At 43.6% G+C, this 17,536-nt stretch overlaps 2 protein-coding genes across 7 annotated transcripts in view; one reads left to right on the forward strand and one right to left on the reverse strand.

Moving 5' to 3' along the window:
• Nucleotides 1-7,256, forward strand: part of LOC141094758 (protein spire homolog 1-like) — a 45,264-nt gene extending 38,008 nt beyond the window's left edge. For all 4 annotated transcript variants that reach the window (XM_073580689.1, XM_073580687.1, XM_073580688.1 and 1 more), the window contains one exon: nucleotides 6,378-7,256. In XM_073580689.1, coding sequence (XP_073436790.1) covers nucleotides 6,378-6,633 — 256 coding nt within the window. In that variant the 3' untranslated portion in view covers nucleotides 6,634-7,256. The remainder of the gene's footprint in view (nucleotides 1-6,377) is intronic.
• Nucleotides 7,257-7,321: 65 nt separating this feature from the next.
• The window catches only part of ZBP1 (Z-DNA binding protein 1), a 34,491-nt gene continuing 24,276 nt past the window's right edge, over nucleotides 7,322-17,536 (reverse strand). For all 3 annotated transcript variants that reach the window (XM_073580693.1, XM_073580692.1, XM_073580691.1), the window contains 2 exons: nucleotides 16,169-16,315; nucleotides 7,322-9,796 (listed from right to left, as the gene is read on the reverse strand). In XM_073580693.1, the coding sequence (XP_073436794.1) occupies nucleotides 9,639-9,796; nucleotides 16,169-16,315 (305 nt within the window). In that variant the 3' untranslated portion in view covers nucleotides 7,322-9,638. The remainder of the gene's footprint in view (nucleotides 9,797-16,168; nucleotides 16,316-17,536) is intronic.

The raw sequence follows: 17,536 nt of genomic DNA on the forward strand, positions 1-17,536 counted from the left end.
CAATTCCTCTAAGAACATTGAAAATGATAAACTCACATATAACGCGTTTTATGTGGAATAATAAGCCTTGTATTTCCCAACAAATCCGATTTAGACATAAAAGACAGGGAGGAGTTTCGCTACCAAATTTTAACCATTATTACAAAGCGGCCCAGATTGCATAACTAGCAGGGGTAAACGCAGAGCAACACATGCCCATATGGCCACAAATAGAAAATGCCTATATAGCACCCTACTCTTTGGAAAGCTTAATTTGGGCTACAGGACCCCTACCGAAAGACCTAGCGCTGCACTCGCCATACACTTTTCATTCCCTACGTATCTGGAGAGCAAATAGATTTCAATATGCATTAGTCTCATCCTTCCCCACTTTTGAATTTATTTAATAACCCCTGGGGGAAACATGGGATTATGTCCCGGAACCATGCATGGTGGCTTCAGAATAAACTAGTCAGATTGCAAAGTCTGACTACTCACTTTCAATTAGTCAAAACAAGAGTTCATCACTAAATATCAAGCACCGAGGTCTGAAGCTTTCAGACTGGAACAAATTTTTCATTTTTTTTCAAAATCTAACAGTTAGCTCCACAAATGCAAAGCCTACAACTTTTTGAATTAAAATGTCTATACGATCCGTTGGGAAATGGTCTTATATCCCTTCTTTATTCTATTTTTAACCAACCTAGGGAATGCTTGAAGCTGAGGGCTATGGAGCAGTGGGAAAGAGATCTACAAATCTCCCTTACACCACAAAGGTGGTATAGATGCTACGAAAATATAATGAAAGGTAGCAATCAAATTTCACTCACTGAAACATCCCTTAAATTGTTCCATAGAACTCACTATGTTCCTAGCTTCTTACACAATGTCTATCACATCATCCCTGGCAATTGTTTTAGGGGGTGTACTGATAATGGGGATACACTCCACATATGGTGGACCTGCCCTATAGTGAAATCTCTCTGGAAAGATGTAGTAAAATTAATCAATAGAGTTCTAAACAGGAAAGTGTTTCTACCGCCGTCGGTATTACTTCTGGGGGACAGACCAACCAATACAAATAGAAAGTCTTGCCGTCTAATTGATTTTATTACTATGGCAACCAGAAACCACATTGCTAGCAAATGGAAAACTAATACGCTATCAATAATGCATGTGAAGAGGAGAGTCAATCTGATTATGCTCTATGAAAAAATAGAAGCCATCAGATCTGACTCTTTCGATACCTTCCAAAGTATTTGGGATCCTTGGATCCGGCACATGACAGCGAGAACCTCTCCAGGATTATATCTATATAATGCATTGCTATAGGGGTTATTGTCTACAACTAGTAACTTCAAATCACATAGGTTGTTTCATGTCTTATCTCGCATTGACACTCATTATATCCTCCCTACCTCCCCTTCCTCCCTCCCATTAAAAACTTAATCTTACTATGTTAAAATTGTTGTTTTTGCGAGTACGCAAAGCTAAGACTAAGAGGTCAAGGGTACTGCATAGGTTTTCATGCTCTTATGTATCACCCCCTGCGAGGGGATCCTTGTACCCTATTGTGAATGTACTTCATGTTAATTGATGTTTTCTTTTCAATAAAAACTTTGAAACTAAAAAGCGGGATGACCACAGATGCACTCATGCCCAAAACTTCACAATGAAAGTGGGGCACGAAGAGCAGCAGGAGTAGCCGCTCGAGTGGTAGGAGCGGCAGTCGTAAACAGGACCGCAAGACTCTGCGACGTCCAGAAAAAAGTCACGTGCATCTGATCGCTCCGAAATCGGTACCCTTGATAGCGGTGGTGAGTGATCTACGTCAGGGTTCCCCAACTCCAGTCCTCAAGACCCACCAATAGGTCATGTTTTCAGGATTTCCCTTGTATTGCACAGGTGATGCAATTATCACCTGGGCAATACTAAGGAAATCCTGAAAACATGACCTGTTGGTGGGCCTTGAGGACTGGAGTTGGGGAACCCTGATCTATGTGAATGTCACCATTATGGTAACGGGGTTCCATATTTTTCCTTGATCACTAGGGGTTGAGGAAGTCTATAGAGAATGCGCCCTATGCAAAAACCTGCTGGCAGTTCAGTGGCAGAAAAATCTCTGTGCTGACTGTATAAATAAAACCATACAGGATGAGACCCCTGATTTAGTAACTAGCCTTACGGTTATAATACAAGAGGAGGTGAAAGGCTCCCTAAAGGCAGCCCTTAAAAAGACGGATAAAAGAAGCCGCAAAAAGGATTCTGATTCAGAGGCCTCGCTAGTGCAAAGTCGGGAAAGATCTGTCCCCCTCTGCATCCTCTTCCTCTACTCAGTCCTCAGAATCCTCCTTGGACAGCGATATAAGGGGCCATCCATGTTTCCCAACAGAGGACGTAGAAAAGCTGGTCAAAGCTGTCAGGTCTACAATGGGCCTTAAGGAGGAAAAAACGCCTAAATCATTGGAGGATGTTATATTTGGAGGGCTGGAGGAGAAGAAAAAATGCACCTTCCCTGTGAATGATAAGATAAAGGCTTTAATTGACAGGGAATGGGAAAAAACCTGAGGTCGGGTGCCTTACCTTCTACATCGGAAAAGAGGTACCCATTTGAGCAGAAAGACTCAGAAACCTGGGAAAAAGTCCCAAAAATTGATGGTACAGTGGCTAAATCCTCAAAAAAGGTGTCTCTACCATTAGAGGACTCTGGCGTGCTGAAAGACCTGCTTGATAAAAAAGCAGATGGTTTCCTGAAACATATCTACTTCCTCCAAAAAAATCTCCCCAATGACATCAGGTCAGAGGCAAGGGGAAGGCTTTCTCTCTCTCTTTCCGCCTGGGCAAATATCTCCCCAGGACATGGGTCCCAAGCATAATCAAGGATGGTTTAAAAATACCACCCCCCCCCTCTTTTTAATACAAAAAACAGATTGCTCTTGGAGGACCATAGTCAATCTGAGGAGACTCAATCAGTGGGTAGACAATTGCTCCTTCAAAATGGAGTCAACCAGTATGGCCATAAAAATCCTGTTCCAGCACTGCCTCATGGCAGTGATAGACTTAAAAGATGCCTACTATCATATCCCAGTCCATCGGGAATATCAGAAGTACTGGAGAGTAGCGCTCTATGTTCAAGGTCAGGTCAAACACTATCAATACGCAGCCCTCCCGTTCAGCCTGTCTACAGCCCCCAGAGTCTTCACCAAAGTGATGGCTGATTTAATGTCATTTCTTCGTTCCGGGGACATAGTGATTGTCCCATACCTGGACGACTTCCTTGTGGTAGGAAGGTCGGAGACCCACTGCACTCGGCAAGTAAAAGTGACAACTCGAGTAGAGTTGGGGTGGATAGTGAACATTCCCAAATCAAAATTAACACCAGTAAAAGTGCAATCCTTTCTAGGATTAATACTGGACTCCGACCGACAGCTCTGCCTCCTACCAGAGAGCAAAGTGACCAAAATAGGGGGCAGAGCAGTACAGCAGCCGGCTATGACTCTGAGGAATGCAATGTCCCTTTTTAGGCTCATTGACATCTTGTATACCTGCGGTAGGATGGGCTCAGTTCCACTTGAGACAACTGCAGTGGGAAGTTCTGCCAGCACAGAAACAATTGAAAGGGCGTTTGGAAGGAGAACTATATCTCTCCATGGCCGTAAGAGATTCCCTATTCTGGTGGATGGTAGAGGAGCATCTGACGGCTGGTGTCCCGTGTCAAAATACAGTAGAGGACATCAATGCAACCGACGCGAGTGCTACAGGGTGGGGAGCACACCTGAGATCCCACTCAATACAAGGAACCTGGTCCTCACTAGAAAGGGATCACAGTTCAAATGTAAAAGAACTGTGGGCAGTGGAGAAGGCTGTGAAACATTTTCTCCCCTTACTTCGGGGCCGCCACACTCGAGTCATGACGGACAATCGTTCAGTGGTAGCTTGCGTCAACCACCGGGGGTACGAGATCCTCATGGAAATATCAAACCTACTTTTCCAGCTAGCAGAACACCTCAATCACGGCACTGCATATAAGGGGTGTCGAAAATATTCACGCAGACTTCCTGAGTCGCAGACACCTAAGACAGGGAGAATGGCCACTAAACCCCCAAGTTTTCCAACAAATAGTTCAAGCTTGGGGCAAACCAGAAATAGACCTGTTTGCCACCTCATGCAACAGGAAGGTAAGGAAGTTCTGCTCACTAAATCCAAAAAAGCACCCCTTTGCAGTAGATGCCCTGGAAGTTATCCCTGGCCTACGCGTTCCCCCTCCCCCAATTAACAATGATTCCGATAGTATTTGTCCGGAAAATCAGTGAAGATCAAGCGAACGTAATTCTTATAGCTCCTTTTTGGCCGAGGAGGCCTTGGTTCTCCCATCTGAGACTCATGGCAGTGACAGATCCATGGATCTTACTGGAGGTTCCAGATCTGCTTTCCCAGGGACCAGTGGTCCACTCTCAGGTAAAGGGCTTCCATCTGGCAGCCTGGAATTTGAGAGGGTCCTACTGAGTCGCCAGGGATTCTCACCAGGGTTAGTCTCCACCCTGTTGAAGAGTAGGAAACCTATAACATCCAAAATCTATGGTAGAATGTGGAAAAAGTTCCTAGACTTCCTGGAGGAACCTTTAGGAGATGTAGCTCCAGTGGGACCTATCCTGGAATTTCTACAGGTGGGGCTGCAACTTGGGTTAGCCACTAACACCCTCAAAGTCCAAGTCTCAACTCTGGGGGCCCTATATAACTGCAACCTTGCATCCAATGGGTGGGTGTCCCGGTTCATAAAGTCCTGTAGTAGGTCTAGGCCGGTCATCATCCCAAAAATACCACCAACCTACCAACCAAATACCTAACCAAAGATCCCTTTGAACCATTACAGGAGTTGTCACCAAAACTACTCACACTTAAACCTGTATTACTGGTAGCCTTAACATCGGCCCATAGAGTGAGCGACCTACAAACTCTATATGCCCTCCATATATGCAGATTTTGGATGACAGAGTGGTTCTAAGGCCGGATCTGGTCTCAGAACCACTCTATCTCCCCAAGATGGTCCTCAAGTTACATAGGACTCAGGAGATTTCCTTACCATGATTCTGTAATAATCCTAGAAACCCTGGGGAGCAAAATTTCCTTACATTGGATGTAAGGAGGGCCATATTACAATATGTCAGTGACTAGTCAGTGGAGGAAAGATCAGTCCCTGTTTGTAGCTTTTCAGGGTAGTAGAAAAGGGTATGGGGTAGCTAAAAGTACCACTGCCAGATGGATCAGGGAGGCCATTATGTTATCCTACTCTGCAAGTGGTGCTCCGATTCCAGAAGGCATCAAGGCTCACTACACCAGAGCTGTGACTGCCTCCTGGGCAGAGAAGGCTGAGGAATCGATTGAGCAGATTTGTAAAACTGCTACCTGGTCATCCTCACCTTCATCCTTTTTGAGCACTACCGACTTGATCTATCTTCCTCTACTGACCTAACCTTTGGTAGAAGGGTGCAACAAGCGGTGGTCCCTCCCTAAGGTGTCTTATTCTACAGAAGTCTCTCGTGTGCCGTCATGGGAGATGGGAAAACACCAAGGGTACTTACCAGTAGCCGGGTTTTCCGGAGCCCATGACTGCACCTGTATATCCCCCCCCCCCCTCCTTATCACTCCTTTGGTGTGCACTATAGTTTGGGTGCTTTTTTAGTTAAATATAAGGTGGTGATAGTTTTACCATGTGTACTAACCCGGGGGGCCTCTCATGCTCTGTAAACCAACTGAAGCGAGGGAGAGGTACCGCCCTTTTATCTTTTGTAGGGTTCCTGTCCTGACTGGGCGGATCGCCTCTCTCGTGTGCTGTCATGGGCTCCGGAAAAAACTGCTACCGGTAAGTAACCTTGGTGTTTTGGAAATAACTTGTGTTCCATGCCTGTCTGCTGCCCTAAAGCTTCTATTTAGGTATTAGTCAACACACTTCTATATTTTGATTCCCTCAATGTATAAATAGGACCTATTCATAATGTCTCATTTCTACCCATAAATAAGCATAGATTGACAAGATCTAAGGCAACCTGTGCTCATTTAATGGTCCGTTTACATGGCCTGACACAACTATATGGGGCCTTTAATACAATCATTCTGTTCCCATAGAGCATGCATATTGTCAGCAGCACATCTGTTTACATGGCAAACCGCTGCTGACAATTGATTTAAATGCCTGTGTGATGAGCAAGAATTTTGCTCGTTCTTAGTCTGATCAGTAGTCTGTGTACACGGATCAATTGAGTAAATTAATTTTTTTTACAAATACAGGTTTCTGCTGGTGTAAATGAGCCTTAATTCTGTGAAAGTCATTCTTGGACTAAACAGTAATGGAAAATCCTTTTCAAAGAAAATCCTTGTTTGTCATCTTTCTTTATTAGAGTTCCCCTGGTGTTCGAACCCAAAGACATAGAGGACAACTTGGCCTTTCGCAAGAGGATCATGTACAACTGGATATCCATGGATATCTGTGTAAAATGTGAAGAATATATCTTGGATGTTTTAGATATGAGCAACCAGAGTGAGTTCCCAGGAAGCTCCTTGAAGTCTCGGAGCATTTCAGAATCTTCTCCCATATTACAAGACATTAATAAAAATGGTCTGAATTCAAGGGCCTTCAATCCAGCACCATTCTGAGTTCTGCTCTTGAGAATCATCCTTTTATGAAAACCCTACCTTCTTAAAATCAAGATGATGGTGGACTCTCTGGGACAAAGGGAGAACCTTAGATTTTTAATGTGTTTGTATCTGAATATTAACGTATTTGTTTGTCATGTTTTGATGACTAGGCCCATCTGAATTTTTTTTTTTTTTCCATTGACGTTCCTAGCTCCCTGGTGGAGTGTACAGGGTCCATAATCTAAATTTATAATGTAATGGTCAATACCAAGTAATTGACTGCTACAATGACTAAAATCACTTGGAGGGTGGTGCTTATGATTTGTAACTTGTTAGTAATAGATTAATATTTTAATGTACATGCATATTTGCCTTTTTACAAGAATTTTGCACCTTACTTTTTGCACTTACTGAATGCAGTTTCTGATGAGTGAATCACTAGACACATTTTTGGCATGTGGTGTAGGGGGGCAACTATAGACTTTTTGGCTGGAACTTTTGTTTTCTCCTTTTATGTTTTTAGGCCTGGTTGTATTCTTTAAGTAGTTCTATTGCTTTTATTTTGGCTTTATGGTAAAATAAATTAATAAGAATGTATATTCTGTTAACTGCAATTTGGAAAATAAAGTGCAAGAATATGATGCTGGTCAATATGTCTAGTTTTTGAGTACCCAGTGCTAGAAAATAAACTGAGATGGGAACAATGTTAAGGTTTTCTCTAATATTTTATAATGAAGCTTGGCTTAAAGACCCAAGGTCCTAACCTAAACAGTAGTACATACCATACTCACATATTGTGTGTGCATATACCGCATATCTATCTTTAATGGAGATTATATATACACAAATCTCTTAATGGTTGGTAGTCAGTCACAGTATAAAACAAAAGGTAAATTGCAGATAAGGCACTATGGACCTGATGAACAAACGGTGCAAAAATTATGCACAAGCTGGACTCTTGGCACAAATTAACCTTCCTACAAAACCATCAATGTTATGAAAATAATCCTCCAGGTGCCAGGCAGTGAGGAGAGACCGGAGGAGGAAAGGGTTGAGCTTATAAAGGGGGGGAAAAGATGGGGGAGATCATTGGCTGCAAGGAAAGAAATAATGGGCAGTCCGGCTCTTTTTGGTGGTCTGACTCTCATGGCTCTGCTCACCAAAATGAGCTGGCTCTTTTTGGATCCTAAATGGATCCCTATTAAATGGGTTCACAATATGTGAACTCATTTATGCTGATGTAATGCAGCCAAAACCCTGCCCACCTATGGCAAAAACTCCACCTACTTGCTAGTATCCAATTAAATTGAGTGGGTGGAGTGTTGCTCAGGTGGGTGGAGTTACATCAGCTGAACACCGGGATTTTACGACCAGTGAGAGCCATTCATGGAATTTAGTGGCTCTCACTGGGGTGCCGGCTCACAACAGGAAGGAAAGGAGAATCTGACATGGGACATATGGAACATCAGCAGCAGAAGTGGACTGCCTGGGAGGGCAACTGGAGGAACCGGGTGCTAAGGCAGGTAAAAGAAAGGAAGGTCCGGCAACCTCTACATGGGGGTGGCAACATGTCTGTAACTTAAGAGACTCTGTGTGAGGGGAGCCAGGGCCGTAGTCGTGGCTGACAGATTGCTCAATCACACCCTGGTCTCCCGCCACATGCATACAATGTCCACTTTGCAGCGTACCTTCTTTAATGCCTTTTGAACCATCAGGGTCCCCTCTGATGTGCTGTGGGTTCACTCCTGTTGGTTTCACACAGTCCAGTTTCAACTTGTAACAAACAACTTTACTTGAATCGATTTGCAGTACATCCAGCTCACTTACAGCAACATCACAGTACACATCCTTGTCTATTCCTGTGCTTTTCCCCACTTCTTCTAGAATGCTCCTGGATCGTACTGCCTCATCCGGTACTGCAGCATTCCTTCTGTCCAGCTTAACTGCCTTCAGGAATTCCCCTGTCCGTTTCGCCCCAGTTCTAAGGGCATCTGCCCACGTCTTGGTGCTGCCCTGCATTCTTCTGCTGCTGTGTTCTTCGGTTCCCATGTCCTGGACGACTGGGCTCCTAGCTTGAAATGCTCTAAGGCCCCACTGACTAAAACGCTGAGAACTTGCTGGCTTACCCATAGTTGGCCCCTCATAAGTTAACTGTTTCCTATCCTAATCTAAATGTGCTAAAATGCCCCCCTCTAGTGGGCTAACTAAATTATTACATTTTCCCTGAACAATGATATACATATAGTAGTATTAATTACATAACATTGTTTACAAAGTAAGACCTTCAGAACTGGGACGTGTTTAGGTCTTAAACAGTTTCTGTGACCCCTGCACAATCACTAGCTGGCAGCACATGAAGGGGGCTTTGAGGTAGACTGTACATATCAGGAGTGTTGAGATACTGCAGAATATTCCTCCACAGAGGAAGAGGCGCAGCTAGCCTGGCCTCCCACGGCTGGTGCGTCCAGTCGCAGGGGAGTGTGGAAATATGGGCAAGAAGGTGGCACCATGATACTGTTGGGAACAGGGTAGGTGTGCGGCACCCATGGTAATTAACTGACAGCAGGTGAGAGAGGAAGGGGTTTAGAGCTTATAAAGGTTTGAGAAGAGAGCAGGGATCACTGGCTGCAAGGAAGGAGGAGAATCAGGTGTGGCACACGTACATTAACCCTTCTTAACAGGGCACATCAGTCAGGGGCATACAGTCTATAAACTGAAATGTCCTACATACCAGACATGACCACGTGTGATGCAGTTTCTACCCAACCTTCATTAATTTTGCAGAACGGAGTAGGAAATTCCAGCTTGCGTTCAAAGAAGCATATGGTGGGCTCCATGCAATTTCCTTGTCCTACTCCTATGTCAGTCATTGCTAAGCTGTTAAAATTTGCACATTTCATTAAAATTATAAACAACCACCTATAGGAAGAATTAAAGTGCCCGATCAGCAGGCACTGACTGCCATCAGCACGATTGTCTATAGGGTAAAGTAGTCCTTTAATGAAACTTCAATTAATAAAGTCTTATAAAAATGTAGCTTCACCAGTGCAGGCCAACTGGTTCATGTCTCCATAGTTGTCCTGGTCATCTAGGGTCACATTTCCAAGTCCATCACAAATCGCTGAGATATTTAAGGTTGGTTCATGGTAACTGGAGTGTCCAGGAGATGAGGTACAAGGTGCTGGAAAAAGAAGTCTATATCTTAATATTGGGCAGGGACAGCTGCCAAACATGTTGTATCACAATGCATCTGATGTACTTGATTAATTAGAAGGCCAACACAGCACTACTGGAGACAAATAGAACAAAGTCGATCAGTGGCTGGTGCTTTAATAATGGAGCTGTACTGCACATTGAGACCATGATTTGCAGACATGTGATGCCGGTCTGAATATGGAAACTCCATTGATCTGATGACTTGTATGACCATAGGGGTGTGGAGTTCAACGCTGAGTTTAGGTCGAGCTCTGGTGTTAAGCCGTACATCAGTCTGTACTTGGACTGTAATTTGCGGATATGTGATACTGTCCCAATTTGGAAAAACATCTGGCAGGTATTGTTATATGGACACCAATGGATAGTACAGTTGTGGCCAAAAGTATTGACACCCCTGCAATTCTGTCAGATAATACTCAGTTTCTTCCTGAAAATGATTGCAAACACAAATTCTTTGGTATTATTATCTTCATTTAATTTGTCTTAAATGAAAAAAAAAACACAAGAGAATGAAGCAAAAAGCAAAACATTGATCATTTCACACAAAACTCCAAAAATGGGCCAGACAAAAGTATTGGCACCCTCAGCCTAATACTTGGTTGCACAACCTTTAGCCAAAATAACTGCGACCAATCGCTTCCGGTAACCATCAATGAGTTTCTTACAATGCTCTGCTGGAATTTTAGACCATTCTTCTTTGGCAAACTGCTCCAGGTCCCTGATATTTGAAGGGTGCCTTCTCCAAACTGCCATTTTTAGATCTCTCCACAGGTGTTCTATGGGATTCAGGTCTGGACTCATTGCTGGCCACCTTAGAAGTCTCCAGTGCTTTCTCTCAAACCATTTTCTAGTGCTTTTTGAAGTGTGTTTTGGGTCATTGTCCTGCTGGAAGACCCATGACCTCTGAGGGAGACCCAGCTTTCTCACACTGGGCCCTACATTATGCTGCAAAATTTGCTGGTAGTCTTCAGACTTCATAATGCCATGCACACGGTCAAGCAGTCCAGTGCCAGAGACAGCAAAGCAACCCCAAAACATCAGGGAACCTCCGCCATGTTTGACTGTAGGGACCGTGTTCTTTTCTTTGAATGCCTCTTTTTTCTCCTGTAAACTCTATGTTGATGCCTTTGCCCAAAAAGCTCTACTTTTGTCTCATCTGACCAGAGAACATTCTTCCAAAACGTTTTAGGCTTTTTCAGGTAAGTTTTGGCAAACTCCAGCCTGGCTTTTATATGTCTCGGGGTAAGAAGTGGGGTCTTCCTGGGTCTCCTACCATACAGTCCCTTTTCATTCAGACGCCGACGGATAGTACGGGTTGACACTGTTGTACCCTCGGACTGCAGGGCAGCTTGAACTTGTTTGGATGTTAGTCGAGGTTCTTTATCCAACATCCGCACAATCTTGCGTTGAAATCTCTTGTCAATTTTTCTTTTCCGTCCACATCTAGGGAGGTTAGCCACAGTGCCAAACTTCTTGATGACACTGCGCACGGTAGACACAGGAACATTCAGGTCTTTGGAGATGGACTTGCAGCCTTGAGATTGCTCATGCTTCCTCACAATTTGGTTTCTCAAGTCCTCAGACAGTTCTTTGGTCTTCTTTCTTTTCTCCATGCACAATGTGGTACACACAAGGACACAGGACAGAGGTTGAGTCAACTTTAATCCATGTCAACTGGCTGCAAGTGTGATTTAGTTATTGCCAACACCTGTTAGGTGCCACAGGTAAGTTACAGGTGCTGTTAATTACACAAATTAGAGGAGCATCACATGATTTTTCGAACAATGCCAATACTTTTGTCCACCCTCTTTTTTATGTTTGGTGTGGAATTATATCCAATTTGGCTTTAGGACAATTCTTTTTGTGTTTTTTCATTTAAGACAAATTAAATGAAGATAATAATACCAAAGAATTTGTGTTTGCAATCATTTTCAGGAAGAAACTGAGTATTATCTGACAGAATTGCAGGGGTGTCAATACTTTTGGCCACAACTGTATATAGAATAAAAAGATGCTATTACTTAGACACTATTATGGCTGATACTACAGGGTGGGCCATTTATATGGATACACCTAAATAAAATGGGAATGGTTGGTGATATCAACTTCTTGTTTGTGTTAGATTAGTATATGGGACGGGGGAAACTTTTCAAGATGGGTGGTGAACATGGCAGCTATTTTGAAGTCGGCCATTTTGGATCCAACTTTATTTTTTCCAGTGGGAAGAGGGTCATGTGAGAAACAAACTTTATTGAGAATTTCACAATAAAAACAATGGTGTGCTTGGTTTTAATGTAGCTTTATTCTTTCGTGAGTTACTTACAAGTTATGACCACTTATAAAATGTGTTCAAAGTGCTGTCCATAGTGTTGGATTGTCAATGCAACCCTCTTCTCCCACTCTTCACACACTGATAGCAACCCCACAGAAGAAATGCTAGTCCTAAGGTCCCGTTACACGTATCAATGTCCCAGCGATCCCACCAACGATCCGACGTTGATGGGATCGGTGGGACATCGTTAGCTGATCGCTGGTGAGCTGTCACATAGACAGCCCCTCCAGCGATCAGGACCAGCGAGCAAGCTGGTTTGCAATGTAAACAGCGGGTATCTAAGAGCCACGCGACTCTTAGTTACCCGCTGGTTTCCAGGGTAAACAGCGGGTATCCAAGAGCCGCGCAGCTCTTAGATACCCGCTGTTTACCTTGGAAACCAGCGTTGCTGATCGCTGGTCTCTCGGTGCCACCTGCAGTAATGCGCGCTGGCCAACGATCAAAAAATGGCCCAGGACGATGGAGCGCGATCAGCGATACCCGGCAAGGGGGCCGGTCGCTGATCCATGTCACACACAGCAATATCGCTGGCGAGATCGCTGTGGCGTCACAAAATCTGCGATCTCGCTGGCGATATCGCTGTGTGTGACGGGGCCTTAAGTGTATGTGTACATGTTGCGGATTCTGCTAAATCCGCAGGTAAAATGACCTGCGTTTTACCTGCGGATTTAGTGCAGATTTACTGTGGATTTTCTGCAGTTTTTGTGCGGATTCCTATAATGGAAGAGGTGTAAAAACGCAGGGCTAAATCCACAGCGGATCCGCAGCAGAATCCGCAACGTGGGAACATACCCTTAGGGGGTCAGATTCCTTGTAGGAATGCTCAGACATGACACCCATAATGTGGTCATGCACCATCTTGCTGGAAAAACTCAGGGAACGTGCCATCTTTATAAAAAGAGCAACACATCATCATGTAGCAATTTCAGATATCCAGTGGTATTGAGGATTCCACTGATGAAGAATGGCCCCACTATCTTTCCACCCATATACCACACCATACCATCAATTATGGGTGTCAGAACCCAGCATTCCTACATGAACAATTTCCTGGAACGTGGATTGATCGTCGTGGGCCGGTTGAATGGCCACCAAGGTCACCTGATCTGACCTCCTTAGACTTTTATCTTTGGGGTCCTCTGAAGGCAATTGTCTATGCTGGGAAGATACGAGATGTGCAGCATCTGAAACAACTGATACTGGAAGCCTGTGCTAGCATTTCTTCTGCGGTGTTGCTATCACTGTGTCAAGAGTGGAAGAAGAGGGTTGCATTGACAATCCACCCTGTATTATACAGAACATAAGATAGTCAGAGGGGCTCAGTTGGGATAATCACTGTTCAAACCAAGGACAGGCCCTCAGTGCTTCACGGTGGGGGCCAGAGCTGACAAATAAGAGGGGATGGAGATAGAGAGAAAACGAGCAGGTGGGAAGGTGTATTTAATGATTGACCAAACCATGATGCACCGAGCAGCGTGACTTTAGTTTGATCAGTCGTTCTATGCTGACACACAAGCCAATGCACACACATTCCTTCCCCTAAACAGTATTTATAGCAAGCAGATCTTTGGAAGCCAAATCCTTAGATCCTTTATATATTTTATTTGTTGCTCCATTGCCAACAAATCAGCATTTTAATTCATATGCCAATGAGGAGATAAGTGCTTTGGGTAGAGACCTCCCAAGCTTGTTTCCCTGCTCCACACCATTATTTTTTGGCTTGGTAGCTGACCTCTCTGCCTGTTTGTCACGCAACCAGTGAGCACTCAATCAAGCTAAAGAGGTTGGTGCTGGTGGGAAAACTCATGCACATGTCACACCCAGAGCACTAATATACACTCACTGGCCACTTTATTAGGTACACCATGCTAGTAAGGGGTTGGACCCCCTTTTGCCTTCAGAACTGCCTCAATTCTTCGTGGCAGAGATTCAACAAGGTGCTGGAAGCATTCCTCAGAGATTTTGGACCATATTGACATGATGGCATCACACAGTTGGCGCATATTTGTCGGCTGCACATCCCTGATGCGAATCTCCCGTTCCACCTCATCCCAAAGATGCTCTATTGGATTGAGATCTGGTGACTGAGGAGGCCATTTGAGTACAGTGAACTCATTGTCATGTTCAAGAAACCAATCTGAGATGATTCGAGCTTTATGACATGGCGCATTATCCTGCTGAAAGTAGCCATCAGATGTTGGGTACATTGTGGTCATAAAGGGATGGACATGGTCAGCAACAATACTCAGGTAGGCTGTGGCGTTGCAACGATGCTCAATTGGTACCAAGGGGCCCAAAGAGTGCCAAGAAAAAATTCCCCACACCATGACACCACCACCACCAGCCTGAACCGTTGATACAAGGCAGGATGGATCCATGCTTTCATGTTGTTTACGCCAAATTCTGACCCTACCATCCGAATGTCGCAGCAGAAATCGAGACTCATCAGACCAGGCAACGTTTTTCCAATCTTCTACTGTCCAATTTCGATGAGCTTGTGCAAATTGTAGCCTCAGTTTCCTGTTCTTAGCTGAGAGGAGTGGTACCCAGTGTGGTCTTCTGCTGCTGTAGCCCATCTGCCTCAAAGTTCGACGCACTGTGCGTTCAGAGATGCTCTTCTGCCTACCTTGGTTGTAACGGGTGGCAATTTGAGTCACTGTTGCCTTTCTATCAGCTCGAACCAGTCTGCCCATTCTCCTCTGACCTCTGGCATCAACAAGGCATTTCCGGCCACAGAACTGCCGCTCACTGTTTTTTTTTTCTTTTTCGGACCATTCTCTGTAAACCCTAGAGATGGTTGTGCGTGAAAATCCCAGTAGATCAGCAGTTTCTGAAATTCTCAGACCAGCCCTTCTGGCACCAACAATCATGCCACGTTCAAAGGCACTCAAATCACCTTTCTTCCCCATACTGATGCTCGGTTTGAACTGCAGGAGATTGTCTTGACCATGTCTACATGCCTAAATGCACTGAGTTGCCGCCATGTGATTGGCTGATTAGAAATTAAGTCTTAACACACAGTTGGACAGGTGTACCTAATAAAGTGGCCAGTGAGTGTATATACAAGTGCTGTGCAAATTAATTGGGACAAAGTATTTTTTAAGTAAAATCGTAAGTTGGTTACCAGTCAGTGATTCAAACCAGTTTTAACTGCTTTGAACAGGCACTTACACCTGTTCAAAGCAGTTAAAACTGGTTTGAATCACTCATTGGTAACCAATTTATGATTTTTCTTTAAAAAAAATGCTTTGTCCCAATTAATTTGCACAGCACTGTGTATATATATTGTGCATATATGTATATATATATATATATATATATATATATAATAATTTTGCACGTCAATTAAACATTTGGTTCATTGGTAATGCAGCAACAGTTAAACAAAATAAAGGAATAAATGGATTTAGCTTTCAAAGATCTGCATAAATAAATTTGAAAATTTGGGAATATTGATCGTGCTGAAGTTACTTTTAAAAAACAAGGCTCAGGCAGGTTGAAATCCAAAAAACCCAACATTCACCATCAAGAGGTACCTCCCGCACACGTTAGATGGTGTGCCTGTCCTGCTGTAATCTGTATGTTCAGCGGATATTCATCTAATGCTTATGGCCAACTTTACATGAACATTTTATATGGCTTATACCATATGGTCGTTATTACTAATATGTAGAACATAAGGCGGTATTATATGAATACTAATTATGTTAATACATACATATATAAGCACTAATGTGGTTGGTATGACTTGGGCTATTTCAAGACAGGCAATATGGACATTACCAAGCCACTTGCACTATTGTATGGATCGGACACCATAAGAGAGATACATTCTGAAGCTTTACTGTCCCAAAATTGGGGTCTGTGAACAAGTTTTGGGACACCCATTTACAATAACTATGTGGATGTGATTCAATATTGTAATATATCTGGGTGCTGCCTCTTTGGCAGCCATATTTGTTGCTAGCCAGGTAGCCGACCCTGTGCAATTGTGCCATCGCTTACCCTCATCCTCTGAAGTGTGTAAAATAATAGATTCCCTCAATGAATCGTCTGTGGATTGTTCAGAATGGCTGACAGCTGACTCATGATTTAGCTCCTCCTGTGTGGCGATGTCCGTATCACGATATTCATGATAAATAGTACTATTTTCTGTGCAACAAAAATTAACAATTTTTTAGCATCTGCGGTGTATAGCACACAAGACAATAGAGGCTCCCAAATGGATCATGACTAACAAGTATAATACTTTGTTACAAATTATTAGATTCTTTGTCCAGCGTGTTTGGATTAATAATCCATAGACTGGTAGTTCTTACTGCATATACTACAGGGCTGTTTAATTATTCCGTCCAGTGCTTCCTATTGGAGACAAGCATGGGGAAATGGCATCTAAATAGGCATAGAGTCTTAGATGCAACTTGGTCCAAATTACCAACGTCTGACAACGTGGCTACATTATATTCTATGGGGCCTGGGAGGTGGGCTGCATTATATTCTATGGGGGAGGCTGTATTATATTCTATGGAGAGGCTATATTATATTCTATGGGGGAGGCTGTATGTATTATATTCTATGGGGGCTGTATTATATTCTATGGGGGCTGTATTATATTCTATGGGGGAGGCTGTATTATATTCTATGGGGGGCTGTATTATATTCTATGGGGGAGGCTGTATTATATTCTATGGGGGGCTGTATTATATTCTATGGGGGAGGCTGTATTATATTCTATTGGGAGGCTGTATTATATTCTGTGGGGGAGGCTGTATTATATTATATGGGGGGCTGTATTATATTCTATTCTATGAGGCGTGATCGCATCATACTCTATGAGGGGACTACATTGTATTCTATGGGGGCTGCATTATACTCTATAAGGGGCTACATTATATTCTATTGGGGGCTGGATTATACTATATAAGGGGGCTGCATTACATACTATGTAGGGGCGGCATTATATTCTATGGGGGTTACATTATATTGTATGGCGGGGCTGCATTATACTCTGAGGGGGCTACATTATACTCTGTGGAGTGGCTGCATTATACTCTGGGGTGGCTGCATTATACTATATGTGGGCTGCATTATACTGTATCGGCGGCTATGGAGAATACATTAAACTATATGAAGAACTATACATTATACTATATGAAGATCTATAACCTGTCTCCCCCATAAGTCTCTGAACTAATCTCCCGATACCTTCCCTCACGTAATCTCCGGTCATCCCAAGACCTCCTTCTCTCCTCCACACTTATTCACTCCTCACCCAACCGCCTCCAAGACTTCTCCCGAATAGCCCTCATCCTCTGGATTTCTTTGCCCCAACATGTCCGGCTATCAACCACATTTGGATCCTTCAGATGGAAC

Source organism: Dendrobates tinctorius, unplaced genomic scaffold (assembly GCF_039654945.1).
Source record: "Dendrobates tinctorius isolate UK_male_01 unplaced genomic scaffold, ASM3965494v1 ptg000065l, whole genome shotgun sequence".
Taxonomy (NCBI): domain Eukaryota; kingdom Metazoa; phylum Chordata; class Amphibia; order Anura; family Dendrobatidae; genus Dendrobates; species Dendrobates tinctorius.